The sequence below is a fragment of the Herpailurus yagouaroundi genome, unplaced genomic scaffold, assembly GCF_014898765.1.
Source record: "Herpailurus yagouaroundi ecotype Mexico unplaced genomic scaffold, PumYag 28, whole genome shotgun sequence".
Taxonomy (NCBI): Eukaryota; Metazoa; Chordata; class Mammalia; order Carnivora; family Felidae; genus Herpailurus; species Herpailurus yagouaroundi.
This window is the reverse complement of record NW_024412376.1, coordinates 126410221-126429284: the sequence shown is the minus strand read 5'-3', so window position 1 is coordinate 126429284 and position 19064 is coordinate 126410221. Positions and strand designations below refer to the sequence as shown.

Sequence of the window (19064 nt, the reverse complement as noted above, 5' to 3'; positions counted from 1 at the left end):
CAAAACAAAACAAAACAAAACAAAACAAAACAAAACAAAACAAAACACCCAAAACCAAACCAAACCAAACAAAAAAATCCAAACAAACAAACAAACCAACAAACAAAAACAGTAGTGAATCTGTGACTTAGCATTTAGATGTTACCTCTGTAGGCTTCCAATTGAAACTTTCTTTCTCTAACAAATTAGCCTCAAGAGTCATTCCAAAGATAATTTTAATAGTTTTTCTTATGAACCAGCTCCAAATATATTAGATATGAACCATCATTTTTTAAAAAAAAACTTTGCAACCTACAGTCAAATGTATGGGTTATATATAGTACAAACAGTTCCTCGGATCAGTTGCCTTCAATTGCAAAGTGTCTCCTCTTAAAAACGGAATAAATACTCACCTTGCAGGTAAGTGATTACTGCATATGTTTCATGAGAAAAAAAAAAAAAAGACAAAATATTTATAAATATGAATTTGCCTCTAAATAAGGCAAGGTATATTTTCATCACTTGTATAAAATAACATGAAGATCACCCTGTTTTTGTCTTCTCCAGTGAAAAGTAAAACATTTCACTTCAAGCATGAACAAATGAAGTGTTGGCATGCTTTTTTAAGTTCTGAGCAATAAACAGTTCAAGATATCTTAAAGACAAGAAATCCAGTTTTCATCTAGATAAAGTGCTATGCTCTTAATTGTTACAAAATGGCTGCTAACATTTCCAATTTCAATTTGAGTTCACATTATGCCAAACATTTGCATGTTCATTCGCTGATTTATTAGGTAACAAAATAGTATGTTCACAGTATCTTAGAAGTGTGTGGAAGTCAACCGACTTCCCAAAGGAAGCCGAGATCTATGCCTCATAGTATTTGTAAGAATCCAAAAACCAGCTCAACAGCAGAACGCCAAATTGACCCTTTTAATAAAAGGTACCAATACTCAAGTGATCTAATAAATACATACATAACAAAGGTGAAAAAAGTAAAAGTAACTACAGTGAGATGAGGTTCTTCCACAAAACGGTCTTGTCAAGCGTTCTAGGAGTCTGAGCCAAAGAAAAGTTGCCATTTTGTTCATTCCTCCGCCCACCCGCTCCCACTTCCTTTGACCCACCTTCACCCCCAGCTGACTCCAGTGGTCCCTCTAGGGAAGGTTCCTTATTAGTCCTGGGACTCGCCAGCGCCTCAGTCAACAGACTGAAATGTTAAAAGGTGAACAGCTGTACAATGCGGCCAATGGTGGTGACACGGCAGTGTCTGGGTCCTTCCTGACCGAGAAGGTGGTGGGTACTGACTGGCTAAGGAGAGCTGTGCCGGAAGCAGTCACCACGGTAGCTCAGCCCTGCGGCCACAGCCTGCAGAACACCAGCCGGCCCGGGCGGATGCCTTGGAAAGCTTAGCAGCGCCAGATAAAGGACAGATACAACTCACAGGACCTTACGGAAGTAGAGCATCACTAAAAACAAATGGCGTAGGGGTATCTTCCTGAAACGTGGTTTTGGTAGAAAGGTAAGAAAAGTTAAGTTTTCACTGTCCACAAAAGCGTCCTCCTCTGGGCTCTGCCTGCCCTGAGCTCCGTGCCTTCTTAGCCTCTGGGGTCCTAACGGCGGCGGGCGGCGAGGGGAACACAGCCCCAGGCAGGCGCTAGCCACCGTGAACAGCTTCTCTCCACCCTGTGCCACCTGGAGGATGATTTTAGTATTGAGGTTACTCACTTTTAAACGTTTTCACTTGCACAAACTTAAAGCTATAGCTGCAGCCCTAACAGGTGAACTTCTACCCGATTCTGTCCTTGCGTCAGAAAAGAGGCAGAGAAGCTACAAGTGGGTAGCAGTGCTTCCCGGGACAAGTTAAAGGAATGCATTGACATGAGATCCCGGAAGCCACTTGGGACGTTTAGCAGGGACCCAAAACAGACTGTAGACCTTCCCGTAGGAAATGTCACTCTAATTGAGCCAGACGTAGCCGGTGGCGTAGCGTTTCCCCAATCCTAAAATTAGCAACTGTTACTCATACAAATCTTACTACAATCTGATTGCAGTTAACTCTACCTCAGACTAAAATAAAACCACAAGTAGTGCTGCATGTAAAAAACCAAAGGGAGAGAAAGTCTAACCCAGCCAGACCATTACACTTGGCATAGTACCACTGGCGGGGCCACTGGGGAGGAAAGTCTGCAGAGAAACCAGGGAATAGTGCCGTGAACAGTTCCCCCCATGTGAACTCGTCCCACAGTTCTTCAAGTTATTCTCTTGACTGATAGAATAAAATATATCCGGACTCTGAATTTTTTGATATATCTGACGTCAGGCCATAGAATTCTTCAATAGCTTGGGCATCTATTTTCTGCAATAAGAGAAAGAAAACGATACAACTGTTTAATGGGATGACTGAGAGAAGGGAAGAAGAACAAATGGAATGAACAAGAAGACTGAAGCAAACACTGTTTGCTACAAAATCACAACTGGGAACTTTCAACAGCAAACAGCTAATTCCACAGACCTGGCAATGGGGCATGATTACCATACATTGCAAATCCTGGAGGAGGGAGGCCGGCCTTCAAGCTATCGGCAAACATATGTGGGCATGCTTTGAAGCAGCCAGGACGCCCGTCTTTCAAATGGTAAACTGGGGGGTCTGGGGAATAACCTTAATTCTTGCAGGTCGTCAGACTTCATTCCCATTAGTGTCACCCTCTGAGCTAAAACGGACCTTGTCTGAGTGTGGAATTCTCTCCGGCTAGTATTCCTTTACAACAGAATCAATATATGGGAACACTTGAGTGTAACATAAAGATTTCCAGGTCCAACAGACGGAAAACATATTTTTAAATATCAATCCATACAAGAAGAATCTGGCATAATGAAAGAGTGCTTACAGAGCTTTTTATTAAGTTTATTATTGGGCTGTGTGCTGACAGCTCGGAGCCTGGAGCCGGATTCTGTGTCTCCCTCTCCCTCTGCCCCTCCCCTGCTCGCACCCTGTCTGTCTCTCTCTCCAAAATAAATAAACATTTAAAAAAATTAAAAATTTAAAAAATGAAAATAAAGAGTTTATTATTTGGTCTGTAGTAGAGAGGGCTTTAGTCACAGTGGAAAATGAGACTTACATATGAATACGGTTTCAGGGGACAAAGAGATCCCACATCTATGGCTCATCAGTTAACAAGAACGCAGTTAACTCATTAGTCCCCAGTCACACCCCTTTCTCCCTTTCTATAGAGAATAAAGAACAGCAGAATTTAGTCTTGAGAGAAATGTAAATGGTTTTTAAGCCAGGTTATGGGAAAACAGGCCTATTTTAGGAAATGTCCGCACATACACGTTCCCCCAAATACAGTCTATGCTGCAGCCCCATTATAGAGTAATCTGCATACCAACCTCTACAATGTCATCATCAAACAAAAGCCAGAAGCCATGACTCTTCACAATAGTAATATAATGCCCACGATTAGGACCACTGGAAAAGAACAAACACAAGTTATCAAGTTAACATTAACTTCTTTCAAAAACTAGGTACTTCTTTTTAGGCAGTGATCTACCTGAACAACCTCTCTCAGCAGGAGAATGGGTATAGGTCACGTCTATATCCACATTTATTTGGCCACAATTTATGGAGGAAGACCCACGTGGTGGTGCTGTGGTGAGCATAAAGGAATCTTCTGCAAAGATGCAAAAAAGTCAGGCTTCTAAAGACCCACGGTCCAGTGGGGAAAGCAGATATTCAAATTCAACAAATATAAATGAATAATTACCATACACCTACTATGTGCCAGACCCTCTTCTGGCCGTCAGACAAAAAAGCAGTGAAGAAAACAGTGTCCCCACTTTCTTGGGATGAGGGCTGGAGAGGCACTGAACAAACTAAAATAGATTTCAATGTATACTAAGTGTGATGAAGGCGCACCTGGGTGCCTCAGTCAGTCTAGTGTCTGCCTCTTGATTTTGACTCAGGTCACCATCTCACAGTTCATGAGTTTGAGCCCCGCGTCGGGCTCTGCACGGACAGTCAACGCAGAGCCTGTCTGGGATTCTCTCCCTCCTTCTCTCTCTGCCCCTACCCCCTCCCTCTCGCTTGCTCTCTCTCAAAATAAATAAATAAACTTTAAAAAAAAAAAAAAAGTGCCATGAAACATAAAGCAGAGTAAAGCATGGTGAGTGACAGAGGGAAGTACTATTTGATACACAATGGTGACAGTCCTCTGCTAACCCAAGATCTGAGCAGAAGGAACTTTCCCTGAGAGACGAGGTGATGGTGACGAGCCATGTGACCATGTGATGGAAGTTTACAGCAGGTGCAAAGGTACTGGGCATGGCAGGGGTGGGGGGTGGGGGGGTTCCTGCGGGGTTCACTGAAGAGCAAGGAAGCCTGAGCCCAGTGAGCCAGGGGGAGGGGAGGAAGGAGGCCACAGAGGTGGGGCGCGGGGTATCATGGTTTGGATTTTGGACTCCGTGGTGAGTCAGTCAGGAAGACACTGGGGAACTCTGAGGAGTGGCATCATCTAAGTTTTAGAAATATGTTAAACTATAATATAGAATAACACGTGCTCAAAGGAAAAGGTATGTATCACATAATATGGGAAAAAGTGGAACTACACAGCTCTTACTATTAGTTAGATCTGCACGACTGAGGGAATTTAACCCCAAATCTAGAGTTCCGTTTTGTTTTTGCAGTGTACCACTAAAGTTCAAAAGCCAAATTTGCCTTTGTTTTTTTTTTTTTTTTTTTTTTTTTTTTTAAGTAACCTCTGTGCCCAATGTGGGGCTCGACTCAGAACCCAAAGACCAAGAGTCACATGCTGTACTGACTGAACCAGCCAGGTGACCCTGTCCGCTTTCTTTAAATACAAGACGAGCCACGCGAACCGTTCCTGCCTTTCTCCGACGCCATCCAGCCACTCTCTCCCCTCCCTGGGCTCTGGACCCCTGGTTTCCCGTTCTCGCACACCGCTTCTTCACACGGCGGGCCTCTGCCCTTGAGACACTCTGCCCGAAATGATCCTCTTCCGATGTGGGCCTTCCGGGCTCATTTTAGCCCTTAGGCCTCAGCCCCAATGTCACCTTGGTAGCTTCGCTTCACCAGTCCCCATCCCTGAAGAGGAACCTTCAACTGCTCTCTCTCAGCGCCTGTTCATTCCTCATAGCGTTCCTCAAACTCGAAGTCATCTCCCAGTGCTTTTGTTTTGGTGCTGACAGGCGGTGTGCTTACTTGCTAATTATCTGTCTTTCTCGCCAGAGGCTCAGCTTCGTGAGAACAGGGCCCGTGGATCTTCATCACTGCTGTACCTTCAGACTCTGCTACGAACCCAAGAAACAAGGGTTCAAAGAATAACTGCAGTCGAAATCAGAGAATGAGACCGCACCAGCTGCATCCATGGGGCAGGAGGTCCTGGCGTGGATGAGGGAACGCTCAGCTCCCCAGCCTCGGAGATCCCCAGCGTCCACGGCCCAGAGCCACCTGATCCCCATGTGCAAGGCCAGCCCTGCTCTGTGTAGGAGGACAGTCCTGTCTCTAGTGGGGAAGAATTTAATGAATGCTAGTTAGTAGCACGTGTGACTCGGCACCAGTTGGCCCTTGCTGCCAGGGCCGCTCTGACCTTGAGCCCTCATTACAGAAAGTCACTATTCTGCAACCCAACCTCACTTGTCCTCCAGGTCCCCTATAGGGGTCGCATCCTTATCCTCACCAATGCTCTAGGGATTAGTCATCACCCACAGAGATCCGTACTGAAAACGTGTATATACTTCTGAGCACCTTCTGTCTCCCCATCACCTGCCCACATCAGCCCACTGCCCACCTCGGCCACAATGCCCTCCAGGTACCAGGCTCTGCCAGCCCTAAGTTCCTGCCACGAGGTCCCACCCAACATTCACAGCTAGTTTCCAGATCACGAGCCTCGTGTGTTCTTTAGAAAAATAACTGGTGGAATTCCTCTTCAGGAAACCACAGAGCTGGCTTATAACCGACCAAAACACAGAACACTGGGAATGTAAGAAAGGATCCTGTGACTTCAAGTCCGTTCTGCATGGGACAAATAAGGTGCTTCAGAGGCGAAGCATCCACCGCCGTGCAGGGGGAAAAGGAAATCAGTCTACTCCTCTGCGTGGAACCATGCATCCTCTTGTTATGGTCTGTGCACCAAAATCCAATCCAGGCAGATGGAGAGGAAAATAATCGTGCTCAGTGACACACCCCTACCTAAAACCCAGAAGGGCAGGGGAACGACAGAACACAAATCTCTTCCAGCTGAGCAAAGGATAACAAACAGGTGTATTTTCAGTGGACTTTTCCATGCTTGTATCTATAGCTATGGAAGAAAAAAATATCTGCTCAAAGGACTTTCAGCAAAACACTTTTCTTCTCCGTATCTAGAGCCTTCTCTCTTATTCTTTTTTTTCTGGTTGGGCTAAAAACTGCATGAAGAATATCTTGAAGAGTACATTTTGGATTCATTTTGAGATGATAGATAAGAGCCTGGAAGACATTCTCAGAAGTCCCATTACTACGGAGTCTCACAGCCCAGGAAAGGCATAGCTGCCTCTGTTTCGGCACCCTTCCCGCGTGCACCCCGCCGTGCGCCCCGCTTTTCCGCCTGCCCTCACCTGCCACAGTGAACCACCACAGCGACCAGGTCGTACATGCGGTCCAGGTTCACGGCGTCGCTGGAGGTGTTGAAGAGCCGGAGCTCCAGCGGGAAGACCACCCGGTAAGACAGCTTGGTGTACCTGTGCAGCTGTTCCATGTACTTGAACCGCTTTAGGTGCAGGGCCAAAATCATGGGCAGCTTTTTTACTCTCATCCTAAGAAACCACGAAATAGAAAAGAAGTTGTACCCCCTAAGAGCTGTTGGGGGGCAGAATACACTGCTGCCCCACAAACGGAGAGCAGAAGGGGTCTGACAGACTTCAGGTCGGCAAGTAACCACACGGCCCGTAAGAATAAAAGGATGCTTGCACACATACAGCTGGTTAACCTGCTTGCTCGGTTAACCTGCTTGCTCGGCTAACCGGGCACAGCCAGCAGAAGAGGAGGGCAACAGCAGCTCTGTTTCTCTCTGGCCAAAGGAGACAGTCCTGAAGTTTTGTACCAATGCAAATACGGTGTGCAACTGCTCTCCACTACTGCCCCCTGCCTTCCAGAAAGGAACAATATTTGGACAGCCACACCCCCCCTCCACCCCACCTGGAGATAATGGAGAGGAGGGGTGACCACTTTTGGGAAGAGGACAAGCAGAAGGCTGTGGTATGGACTTCTGGGGTCTGAGGACCACGGGGGGGCGCTTGGGGAAACCAAGCACGCTGGGCTCACGCTCACTCACGCTTGTGTCGGTCCTTCCCCTCGTCTAGCTCTTGGTTTCCCCACTCGTAAAATGTAGGGGTTGGCTTAAGGGCCACACTTCCCAAACCGGGCTTGTGGAGCACTGGAGACATCAGCAGAGGCGGGGTTCCTGGGGCCAAGTTTGGACAGCTACTTTCTATTTCAAAGTTCCTCCCCGTGCACTGGCAGAGAGGTTCTGAGAAATCCTACAGTAAAGGAACTGTTCTCTTTTGTCTGATGTAGCATTTCCCAAACTTACATGAACACAGAAATCTTTTTTCACTAGGTGACCATTAATATTCCTTGGTAAAAAAAAAAATTCATAAAAACAATAGTTTATGGAGACAACTCTGCTGGAATAGAGATCTTTGGTCCCCTTCCGGGACCCCCATTCTAGGAATGCCCTGAGTCAGTGTCAATGCTGTTCAGCATGCACACATTTTCAATGCATATTATTTGAAAAGGACAAATTTTAAGAGACTGTTGTTCAGGAATCTATTGAGGTAAAACCCTGTTTGTAAAAATAAGCAAAATAACGTCTGCAGAAACAGAAGAATCATGGGAAGCCTGATATTTTACAGGAACACACAGTATTTTAATGAACATGCCTTCATGCCATATAGGAAGGCCTGGGCTGGCCTTGGGTTGACGGAGATTGTAAGGACAGGGAGAAGTGAGCTCCCCTGATGACTCACAAAAATTAACCAGCTATCACTCCACTCCCATCTGCCACAAGGAGTCACCTTTTGTAAGTTTTGATGCAGCAAGGAAAGATGTGCATGTCTAGGGGGGGGAAGAGCAGGGAAGGCTGAGCAAAGAAATGATTTCAACCTCAGCTCAAGACCCCTGAAGGTTTTAGATGGCGGTAATGAGCTTCTGTGAGCTATTCTGAATATTCCACAACCATGGGCAGAGTAAATTCAATTCATAGTAAGACTTCACAGGATAATTAAAATGTCAAGTTTCTTGGCTTCCGGGGACGGATAACAGAGAATCACTGATTCGCATACATTGTCCAGGGGCTCTAACTTGCCGGTGCTGGTAAAAAGGCAACCATGGATCCTGTATCAATTCAGAATGTGATGCTTCTTATCACCTATCCATGCAACTGATGTGTTATTGATTTCCTCATGTTTCCACATTAAATCATTAACTTTTTAAACCTCTTGTGCCTCTAAATAAGAAGTTCCAATATGAAGTAACAATTCTACTAGATATCTACTATGTGTTATACTCTATGCTAAATCCTTTTTATAGTCTGTCTTTAGTCACAAGAAAATAATAATTATATCTGACCACCACTCATTTATCCAGCATAGTATCTGATACACAGCACACAATAAATATTTGCTGAACGAATGAATGAACAAATGATCAAACGATCAGACAAATGGACAACTTTCTAAGGCAGGCACTCTTATCCTAGTTTATTCAGGGAGGAAGGCAATTGACTTCTTCAAAGCTACTTGGCCACGAGCCCACAGAACTGGGATTCAAAATCAGGTATGGTTCCTTCCCTCAAAACCAAGCCACCCTCTGGGCTAAACCCTTTTACACACCTTTTCTGGGCCTCCTGTTTGCTGCAGCACGTTTCACAATAATATTTCTGTTCACTACACAGTGTTTCTGTGTTGCTGAAGTCTCTGCAGAGAAAAATATTTTCAACTCAAAAAACTGTCCAAAATGTACTTAGTATACACCATGTTTTAAACCCTTTATCACCTGCAGGGTAATTTTTAAGTGAATGCAGGGAAAGAAGTACTGAGAAAAGACTTTTCTTATGAGTAGGGGCTATGATTGCCATTACAGCATGTCTGCTGGACTGGGTTATGGTTTCACCTTTGGAGATTTCCAAGGATAGCTTTATTAAGTGAGACACAAATAGATATAGAGTTTCCAACTGATTAAAAAAAATACCAAGTTTTAACAAGACTACCTATAAATTGGAGATTAAAAATTATAACAGAAAATACTATTGTAAACGTCCATCATTACACTGTAAGTCAGGTCCAAAAACCTCAATCACATAAAATGCAAGGTGACATTATTGTGTAGTTAATGAAAAACAGGGTATCTCAGGAGTCTGTATTTTCTAAGATCACGAAAGTAAAGATAATGAAATTTAAATCACATACAACTGCCCTTATATTGAACTAAGAAAATCCCAAATTAGCAGGAGATGCCAGCTTTCTACAATCCCCCGCGCCCCCGCCCCCCGACCCCGGCTCCTTTTGAGAACAAATGTCATTGTGATGTTATATCTGTATTCACCCCTATCATGAGACTTACTGCACTACTTATAAGTTTTCATTTTTTAAATGTCATGGCTTTTCATTCTTTTCTGGTCATTGAGATTCTACTTAACATTCCTGTGGTGCCTCTTCAAAGGCTGAGAAGAACATCCAGAATATAATAATACCCTAGAGTCTTGAGAAAGCCTGTGATGTTTCTTTATTCATAGGGAGTATCCTAGCACCAGAATGATCAGATTTTATTAAACAGAAAGTGTTATTTACATGGTGTTATGGACTCACACACATAAACAGAGCTTACCAAAAGAAAACATAGATTGCTCATTTATTCACTACTCAAATGTTTACTGACAGCACTCTGGGCTTGGTGCTAGGGGTTCACAGAGGCACCTGCCCTCACACTGCTCACAGTCTAACACGCACACGTGCGAGCGAGCCGCCTAAGTGTTCAGCGCAGGTCAACAAGTCATTTCAGGGGCGCCTGGGTGGCTCAGTCAGGTAAGTGTCCGACTTCAGCTCAGGTCATGATCCCAAGGTTTGCGAGTTCAAGCTCTGTGTCAGGCTCTCTGCAGTCATCAAAGAGTCTGCTTCAGATTTTCTCTCCCTCTCTCTCTGTCCCTCCCCCACTCATTCTCTCTCTCTCAAAAATAAGTAAACATTAAAAAAGAAAAATCATTTCAGGGGCACCTGGTTAAGTGTCAGACTCTTGATTTTGGCTCAGGTCATGATCTCACAGTTTGTGAGATCAAGCCCCAAGTCAGGCTCCACACTTGTGGTATCTCTCTCTCTCTCTCTCTCTCTCTCTCCCCCCCCCATCTCTCTCTCAAAAAAGAAAAAATAATAATTTCATACAATTCTCCTGCCTAAAATGCTTCAACAATTCCTTAGTGCAATTCAGAATGAAACTTGAATTCTTTGCCATGGCCAGTAGGCCCTCAGTCCCCATACCCCTAGCTGTTTTGACCTCATCTCCTACCCTGCCTCACCTCCTTCACCCAGCTTAGGCCACACCAGCAGCTTTCTCCTGTCCCTCCAGAATGCCATACCCTTTCTGCTTCAGGGCTTCTGCAGGTGCTGCTTCCTCTGCACTAACAGCTCATTTCCAGATGCTTCCATGGCTGCCTCTGCTCATTGCTCAGAGCTCAGCACAAATGTCACCTCCTGGGAGACTTCTTTGTCCACCTTCTCCAAACCCACTCAGCCTCTATCTGGTTTGCAGTCTTGTTTTCTTCTGAGCACTTACCCTTATCTGAAACCATCCTCCTATTTGATTACATGCCTTCCCTCTATGTGGGCAATGACTCTGTCTCACTCACTGCCGCAGCCCCAGCACCATGAAGAGGACCAATGCAGCACAGCATTCCATAATATTTGCTGGCTGAGTGAAGACAGAAGCACGTGTATAAAGTCCAGGGGAAAGCACAGAGGAGGGAGAAATGAACTTGGGGTAATGTGAGTTGTTTCCAAGCGGTGATGTGGAAGTCAGGCTCTCGAAGAAGGAAAGTGTGCAGGTGGGTAAGAGGCAAGCATTCCAGACAGAGGGAACGCTCCAGCATAGGGAGACGGAAGCAAGGTGTGGGTGTGCCTTAGAAGCTGGTGTGGACCCTGTGACTCTGGAAATCCACTGATGGGGCTCAGCAAGGAAAAGATGTAACCAGACGGTGCTTTCTAGAGTAACCATTTCTGGCAGCACTACAGAGGAAGGACAGGAGGTGTTGAGAGGCAAGAAAAGGATTTAGAAGACAATTATACTCAAATCTCCGATCTCAGCTGCTCGGTGCGTAATACAGACTCACAACTGAATGAACACAGGCTAACTCCTTTTTATTTTATATTTTTTAAGTTTATGTATTTATTTGGAGAGAGTGTGAGAGCGAGCATGAGGAGGGGAGGGGCAGAGAGAGGAAGAGAGAATCCCCAGCAGGCTCTGCACTGTCAGCGCAGAGCCCGGCGTGGGGCTCAAACTCACGAACCGTGAGGTCATGACTTGAGCCGAGGTCAAGAGTCTGATGCTCAACCAAAGGAGCCACTCAGGCGCCCCCAGACTAACTCTTTAATGAAGTAACTGATGTGAAATCCTTTCGTGGCCTGCACAGGGTTGGGGTGGAATGGGGCTGGGGGAGACAAGGGAGGGGGGGAGGAGAGTATGGGTGGGTGATGGTGGAGGTTCATATCCATGGGATTTCTACCACAGATACGGCTCTTTATCCAGCTCAAGAGCCAAAATAACCAAGGCAAGCACAGCAGTGAATAAGGAATTAAATACTTTCTACTCTTACTTTTCAAAGAAAGTTTTCTGAGGTGATTGCAGACCCACACGAGTGGAAATATAGCAAAAGTTAGTACTTAACATAAAGACCTGATTTAAAATTCACCTCCATCCTGCCACACCCCGGCTGGCTGGGGGCTTACTGCCACGAGACACAGGGCAATGCTTCCGGGGCATCTGTGAGTTGAGAAGTGGAAAATGAGGCTACATCAGGGAAAAGGGCTGACCCCAGCAGGAGACTCGGAGGCAGAGCAGGTCTGTCAATAGAGGCTGTACAGTTGTTGGAATCAAAGCAGGCAACAAGGGGTGAGGAAACCTTTCAAGGAGAAAGTCAAAGAGGAGGGAGAGAGGAGAGAGGCCTTTCTGATGCTCAGGATAAATGACCAAAGCACAGAGGTAAGGTTAGGGGAAAGCACAAAACTCTGTATTTCTTTACAAAGAGTTACAATAGCAATAAAACATCGTTCAGAAATACACTTTGGAAATGAATCTAGTAAGAAATAGAAGTCTTTATAAAGAAAACTATGAAATTCTAGAAAAATATATGAAAGAAAACTTGAAAACCTGAAGAAAGACTATGTTTCCGGGTGGAAAGACTGTTGTAAAGACAGCCGTTGTGTCCAAGATTATGTCCATGTTTGACACGTTTTTTAGTACAGTCTTAACTTTTCCACTCAATGCAATAGTTCAGAAATTGATTTTTTTTTTTTTTTAATTCTCAAACAACACTTCCCGATAAGTGTCCTGTCATGATCCCCACAGAAAAGGTTACCCTGTAGAAGAGTTAGCCCAGAGCAGCTCCAGGCTGTGCCTGACCTCCCAGGAGCCAAGGGGATCAATCCACACCTGTAACCTATTTCCTGGTGCACACCAGCTGGGAAACTTTGTTCTGGGGTTGACATCGGCAACATCAGCGGTTCTCTGGGCTGCCCATTAGAGTTACCCGGGGAGCTTTCGAAACACAGTCAATGCCTAATTCCTCCCCCTGGCCCCCACTTGATTACACCAGAATCTCTCCAGGTAGAATCCAGGCATTATTGTTCTTAAAGTTTCCCTTTAAGAATATGCTTCGAAGTCTGAGAGCCACTGTGCTCTGTACTTTGTATACCTTAACATGCACTTGAATCACATGGAGATCCTGTCAAAATGCAGATTCTGGTTCATTCATTCATTCTTGGGGGAGACCTGAGATGCTGTTCTAATGAGATCCCAGGTGATGTCAATGGTGCTAGCCCACAGACCACTGTCTGAGTAGCAAAGATTTAGAGCAGCAGATCTCAAACTTTGGTGGTATTAGGATCACCAAGAAAATTAATTAAAAATAGTGGCCAAGGCTCACTGAAGTTGAATATGGCCAGGGCCAAATTATGGGAGCAGCCTAAGGGTCCAACGATTGATGAAGGATAAAGAAGATATGGGGTGTGTGTGTGTGTGTGTGTGTGTGTGTGTGTGTGTATTTCTGCCATAAATATTATTCAGCCATAAAAAAGAGTGAAATCTTGCCATTTGCAACAACATGGATGGAGCTAGAGTGTATTATGCTAAGCGAAGTAAGTCAAAAAAGACAAATACCACATGATTTCACTCAAAACAAAGGAAGGAAAAAAAGACACAACTACAGAGAACAAACTGATGGTTACTAAGGGGAGGTTGGTGGGGGGCTGGGTGAAATAGGTGATGGGGGTTAAGGAGTGCAAGTGTTGTGATGAGCACTGGGTGTTGTGTAATTGCTTAGTCACTATATTGTACACCCGAAACTAATATAATACTAGATGTGAACTATACTGGAATTAAAATTAAAAAATTAAAAAAAAAAAAAAAAAAAAAAAGAATATGATGCCCAAAACAAATAAATCATTGTTGGGCCCTGGCTCTGAAAAGGAAAAAAAAAAAAAAAAAAAAGAGGGAGAGAGAGAGGCCTGGGTTCACTGAAGTTGAATACTGGCTAGGCCCCTATTTTTATAAACTTCCCCAAGGTGATTTTCATACACACCAAAGTTTGAGAACCAATGAACAGAGTATTAAAGAAGACTGACAAAAGAAATCCACAAGAAACACTTAGATGTCAACTATTAGAAAATACTTTATATCAGTAATAACCCAATACAGGTCAGAGAAACAAAACAGAGAAACCAATAAACAAGCATGCAGCAATGGATGTGTGGTGGGGACAGGAGATCTATGGACTTAGTACTTAAAAGAAATTTTCCAAAAGAAGTAGAAAAATAATTCGTTTTAGAGAGGATACATTTTTAAAACAGCTACGGGAGAATGAAAAGCTACTTTCCTCCCAGCTGACCTCGGCAGCACTGGAAGAACGGACATTTAATATGAGAGGAGGACAGGGGAAGGGAAAAAAGGTGCTTCAGAGAGTGGAATGTTTCGAGAAGGTTTCTGTAAAGGAGCCACAGGGGAGACTAAGGCACTGAAGTGAAAGACAAAAACTACCCAAAAGGCCATAGAAGGGTAATTAAGATAAACGTCACGTATTTGAAGTTTTTGCCTGAGGCCATCCCTGAACTTTTCAAAAGAAGAAAAAACTATCTTGGTATTCACTTCTGATACTGAAGGCTCCCCGGGCCTAAGACAAGGCACTGACATATGAAATAGTTGGAATATAGGTCAGTTACAGTATGGATTTAATGGCTTCCGTAGGCCTGTACCCTGAATAGAACCACTATTTATTTCATCATTTCTCTGCAACAAAAGCAGTGAAAACACACTGTAATCGGTCATCTAAAGTCCCTTGAAAGGAGGTGGCAAAGGCCCTACATTCAAATCCTATAATTTTAGGGGTCTTACTTCGGATCAGGTCATGATCTCACAGCTCCTGGGTTCAAGCCCCCCCTCCCCCAAGTGGAGCTCCCAGCTGAGAGCACAGAGCCCACTTCAGAGCCTCGGTCCCCTTCGCTCGCTGCCCCTCCCCCACGCATGCGCGCGCGCGCGCGCGCTCTCTCTCTCTCTCAAAAATAAACAAACATTAAAAAAAAGTCCTACAATTTTAGCTTGATTTTTAACTCTTTTTTTTGGCCGTCAAAATGAAGGAAAGATAAAATATCAGAAGAGGTGCAAACATAAAAAGAAAACTCATAGTTCTAATTTTAAAAACAAACCTTTAAGAATGCAAACGAAATTAAACCATGAATGGGGCCCAAAAGATCAAGATCTGTAATCATTCCTTCTCCCTTGTCTCAGACAGAAAATGCTAACGATCAGCTGGTATCATTTATTCCCCTGGGGCCTTGGCTCCCGGCTTCACTCCTCTGGGGCAGGTGAGAAAGCCGCCACTCCCAGCACAATACTCTCCGGGAGGGGGAGGGGGAGGGGGAGGGTAGGGGAGGGTGGGCGTGGCAGGGCCTGTCTTCCTGTCGTGGGGGTGATGTCAGACCTGCCTGTGTGAGGGCAGGTGTGGGGAAGTCAGTCAAGGTCTAGTTTAGGGATGATGTAAAATGGCGGCAGGGCAGGCAATTCGGGAATATCAGCCCGGAAAGCCCAATCGGATGGGAATCTAATGTTTAAAAAGGCATTCTGAAGCTATTTCATGCTCATCCATCCCAGCTTTAACGTCTCCAAACACCTCTACATCAGGTATGCATGACTAACATATACATTTCTCAAAATAATAATGGTAATAATAGAAACGTAAATCTGGGTTACATTTCTTTATAACAAGGTTCCCCAAAGATTAAAATTATAACAAGTTAGCCCTCCTCTAGCTGGTTGACTGAGATCTCAAAGCTACAGCCACTGCCATCTGCCCTTTTGAGCAGCCCAGGAATTTCTAAGAAGGAAGGGGAAGCAGTCAATCTAACTCCAAATGCTCCCTAACGCCCACTTGTTTAAAAAAAAAAAAAAAAAAAGAGGCGGGGAATGAGGGGCGCCTGGGTGGCTCAGGTGGTTAAGCGTCTGACTTGGGCTCAAGTCATGATCTCAGGGTTTGTAGGTTTGACAGCCCTGATTCTGTGGTGACAGCCCAGAGGCTGGAACCTGCTTCGGTTTCTGTGTTTCCCTCTCTCTCTGCACCTTCCCTGCTTGTGGTCTCTCTCCCTCTCAAAAATAAATAAACGTAAAAAAAATAAAAAGGGGCGGGATGGGCAAGTGATACCTTTCCTCCCAGTCCTTTGTCTGCAACTGACGTTGGCAAAATCATAACTTTCCCCACTCCCTGTGATCATAAGACCTTGGGGAAATAAAAAATGGCTTCTTGTCACAGGAATATTAGGAACCCATGCTATAAACAGAACCATTCAGAAGAAAGAGGCCACCCTGGCCTACAAAACACTTTGCAAATAAAGAGTTAACACACCTGTCCTAGACATCTGGGCCTAAGGCACTTGGACACAAGGGCCGGTGGGCCACACCAACAGGAAGTGCTGGGTAACTGGTCACTCATGGGGGAGCGGAGGGGAACCTGGGGCCCTGGGAAATCAGAAAGCAATCAGCTCCCCACCCGCTCACACAAAACATGAAACCCAGATGAAGCAAGAAACTCTCCCATGTTGACGTTGGTGCCTTTGCCCCGCAAGATGACTTTCTAACAGCCAACCACCACAGCGAGTCCCCTTAACCTATCCTTCTAAAAGGTTCCAAGTAACCTGGACTAACACCTCTGCCACCCAATCACCATTGGTAAAAATCAACAGTGCCTCGTTAGACACTATAAAATGTCTCAGAGCTCTGGGCTCCTGAGCAACGGGGAAGCCTGCCCTGACCACGAGGTCTATCTACACTGGCACCCCCATGACCACGCACTCTGTGGACCTGTTAAATTTCTTCGAGGCACCAATCGTTGCCTGTGGATCCCCCCCAGGATGCAAGTGCTGTGAGGGCCCGGAATGTGTCTGCCACTCACTCCTCCATGCCTAGTGGCTATAGCAGGGCTGGGCTGCTGCTAAGCCCTCCCGACCTACTGAAAACAGGACAGGAAAGAAGGGATGGAGTAGGGAAAAGGGAATCGTGTCTCCGTGTCAACTCTGGGCACATTTCCAATGTTCAAGTCAATACACGACACGCATGGAACCCTGGACATGAGCTGTTCCTGCATTCCAGGCTCGTACCTTCTCTCAACCCTAACAAGGAAGAATTCCTTCTATTAATGATCTCCACAGAATGCCGAAAGGTGGAGGAGAGGCAGTTCCCCTCACCGGGTCTCCACTCAAAAGTACATAATTTTTAATATTAGCTTACAAAAAAACCAAAAAGCAAAAAAAAGGGTAATGGTAGGTATGTGCAGCATTTATTAGTTGTGTGATTGTGTCAAGGAGACAAAGAGGAGAGAGAGAGAAACTGATGAAAGCCGAAAGCCCACATCTGTGTTAAAGACTAAAACTTATTTTTAAACTTAATGACTAATGACTTCCACTTGATCCTCTTTCTTCTCAGCAGGATCCTTCTCTAGACCACATATATTTATTTTTAATCTCTCTTGGGAAAGAAGAAACAGAAAATAATAGGATTATATGGGTTTAACAGAAAGGAAGATTACCTCCTGAGGAAATACAGGATTCCCCGCCTCCCCCCTTCCCCCCCCAACTTATTTACCGGTCTGATCCAAATCTCAGATCACAGTCAGAATTCATGAGGTTACCTCAGACAGTGGGTAATAGATGTATTCTGCTCCACATCGACAGAGAGGTCAAGAAAATCTTCGTCTTTGCTACTAACCTGAAGCAAAATAAGAAAAAAAAAAAGTATTAGGTACAAAATACATAATAGACATAGATAAAATTTTGAATGCTCCTAGGCAACCAAACCCCACGACTGCAGAAACAGCCACGTACGGTTTTGTACACTCGCTGGCAACCAGCTACGCTGAAGACGACCTGGAGAAAATCGCAAATTCTCAATTTACCCACGGTCCCATTCCAGCCTTGATCTAGAACTCTTAGCAGTGAACACTCAACCAGATGTCTCTTCCTCTCTATTCATTTTCCCCATCATTTCAAAGTAGGAAGTTATCAAATAAACACCCGCATGGCCAAGACTGGCACAATGATAAAAACGGAAGTGGAGAAAGGACAAGAGACTTTGAAAACCCCCGGCTCAGAGGGTCACCTCTTCATGAGGCTAACTGCCAATCCCTTGAAATCACTCGCTGCTGCGCCTCGTCATCCAAACTGTGTCTGGGGCCAGGGAGCCTAGTGTGAGCCGGGCTGGACAGTCACACTAACGGCACGTGCACCTGTCTCTCAGCTTGGGAAGTGGCCATCATTTGCAGAGCCCTGTGCTGTCTGTGGTAACAGCTGGGCCCGGAGCTGGCCAGGGGCCCTGGCTCACACGGGCCCCGTGCTGCGGCCTGCTCTCGGGGGCTGGCTCCCTGGCCCAGCTGTTTGTCAGCCCCTACGGTTCACACCACACCAATCCTGGCTCTCGTACCTATCCAAGCTCACCGAGTAAGTGCTTGCACTTGCCAGAAGTTCACTGGCAGCCTGGCGTTTTACTCTCTGGCAGTGGGAGGAGCAAACTAGCTCAGCAACAACCTTGAAGTGTTCTGCCAATTGGCAACCAAATGAGAAAACACTCCTTTAAGTGTGACATTTACCCTATGACCCAACACTCTACCGTTAGGCCATTCTCTACAGAAATATTCAGAGGGTGGGCACCATCTTTTATATTTCCATTAGTATACACAAGGAAGGGTACTGAGGCAGGATATGAACTTTCCAGTTCCATATCCTGTCTCTGCCACCATGCAGTGGACGACTTAAGGCCACTTAGCCTCGGTGTAGCTCAGTTTCCTCATCTGTAAAGTGGGGACAGTAAGAACATCAATTTCATAGGGCTGTCGTAAGGATAAAACAACACACGTAAAGTGCTTTCAGAAGTAAAAGTCGGGGCACCTGAGTGGCTTAGTCGGTTAAGTGTCCAACTCTTGATTTCGGCTCAGGTCATGATCTCACGGTTCAGGAGTTCAAGCCCCATGTCAGGCTCTACGCTGACAGCACGGAACCTGTTTGGGAGTCTGTCTCCCTCTCTATCCCTGCCCCTCCCGTGCTTGTGCTCCTTCTCTCTCAAAATAAATAAATAAACTTACAAAAAAAAACAAAAAAAGGAAACAGTCACTAAGTCGGAGAGGGGTACAGAAACTATAAATGGCCTAACATGGTCTAAGAGCTGGCAAAGGTTTACTGCATGGTGCGTACCACGTTAAATGAATAAGTAGGCTATACTACCATCTATAGGCTAATTCCAATTTTGTATAAAAAAGGCACATATACATCTACACACATATACA

At 45.2% G+C, this 19064-nt stretch overlaps 1 protein-coding gene across 3 annotated transcripts in view; it reads right to left on the bottom strand.

Annotated features, from left to right (window-relative positions):
- Nucleotides 1–198: 198 nt before the first annotated feature.
- USP46 (ubiquitin specific peptidase 46) overlaps nt 199–19064 on the bottom strand; it is a 60166-nt gene continuing 41300 nt past the window's right edge. For 2 of the 3 annotated variants that reach the window (XM_040483777.1, XM_040483786.1), the window contains exons 5-9: nt 17418–17494; nt 8869–8952; nt 6595–6792; nt 3373–3451; nt 199–2338 (exon numbers count right to left, since the gene is read on the bottom strand). In XM_040483777.1, the coding sequence (XP_040339711.1) occupies nt 2237–2338; nt 3373–3451; nt 6595–6792; nt 8869–8952; nt 17418–17494 (540 nt within the window). In that variant the 3' untranslated portion in view covers nt 199–2236. The remainder of the gene's footprint in view (nt 2339–3372; nt 3452–6594; nt 6793–8868; nt 8953–17417; nt 17495–19064) is intronic. The other variant, XM_040483794.1, reaches the window with a different exon arrangement.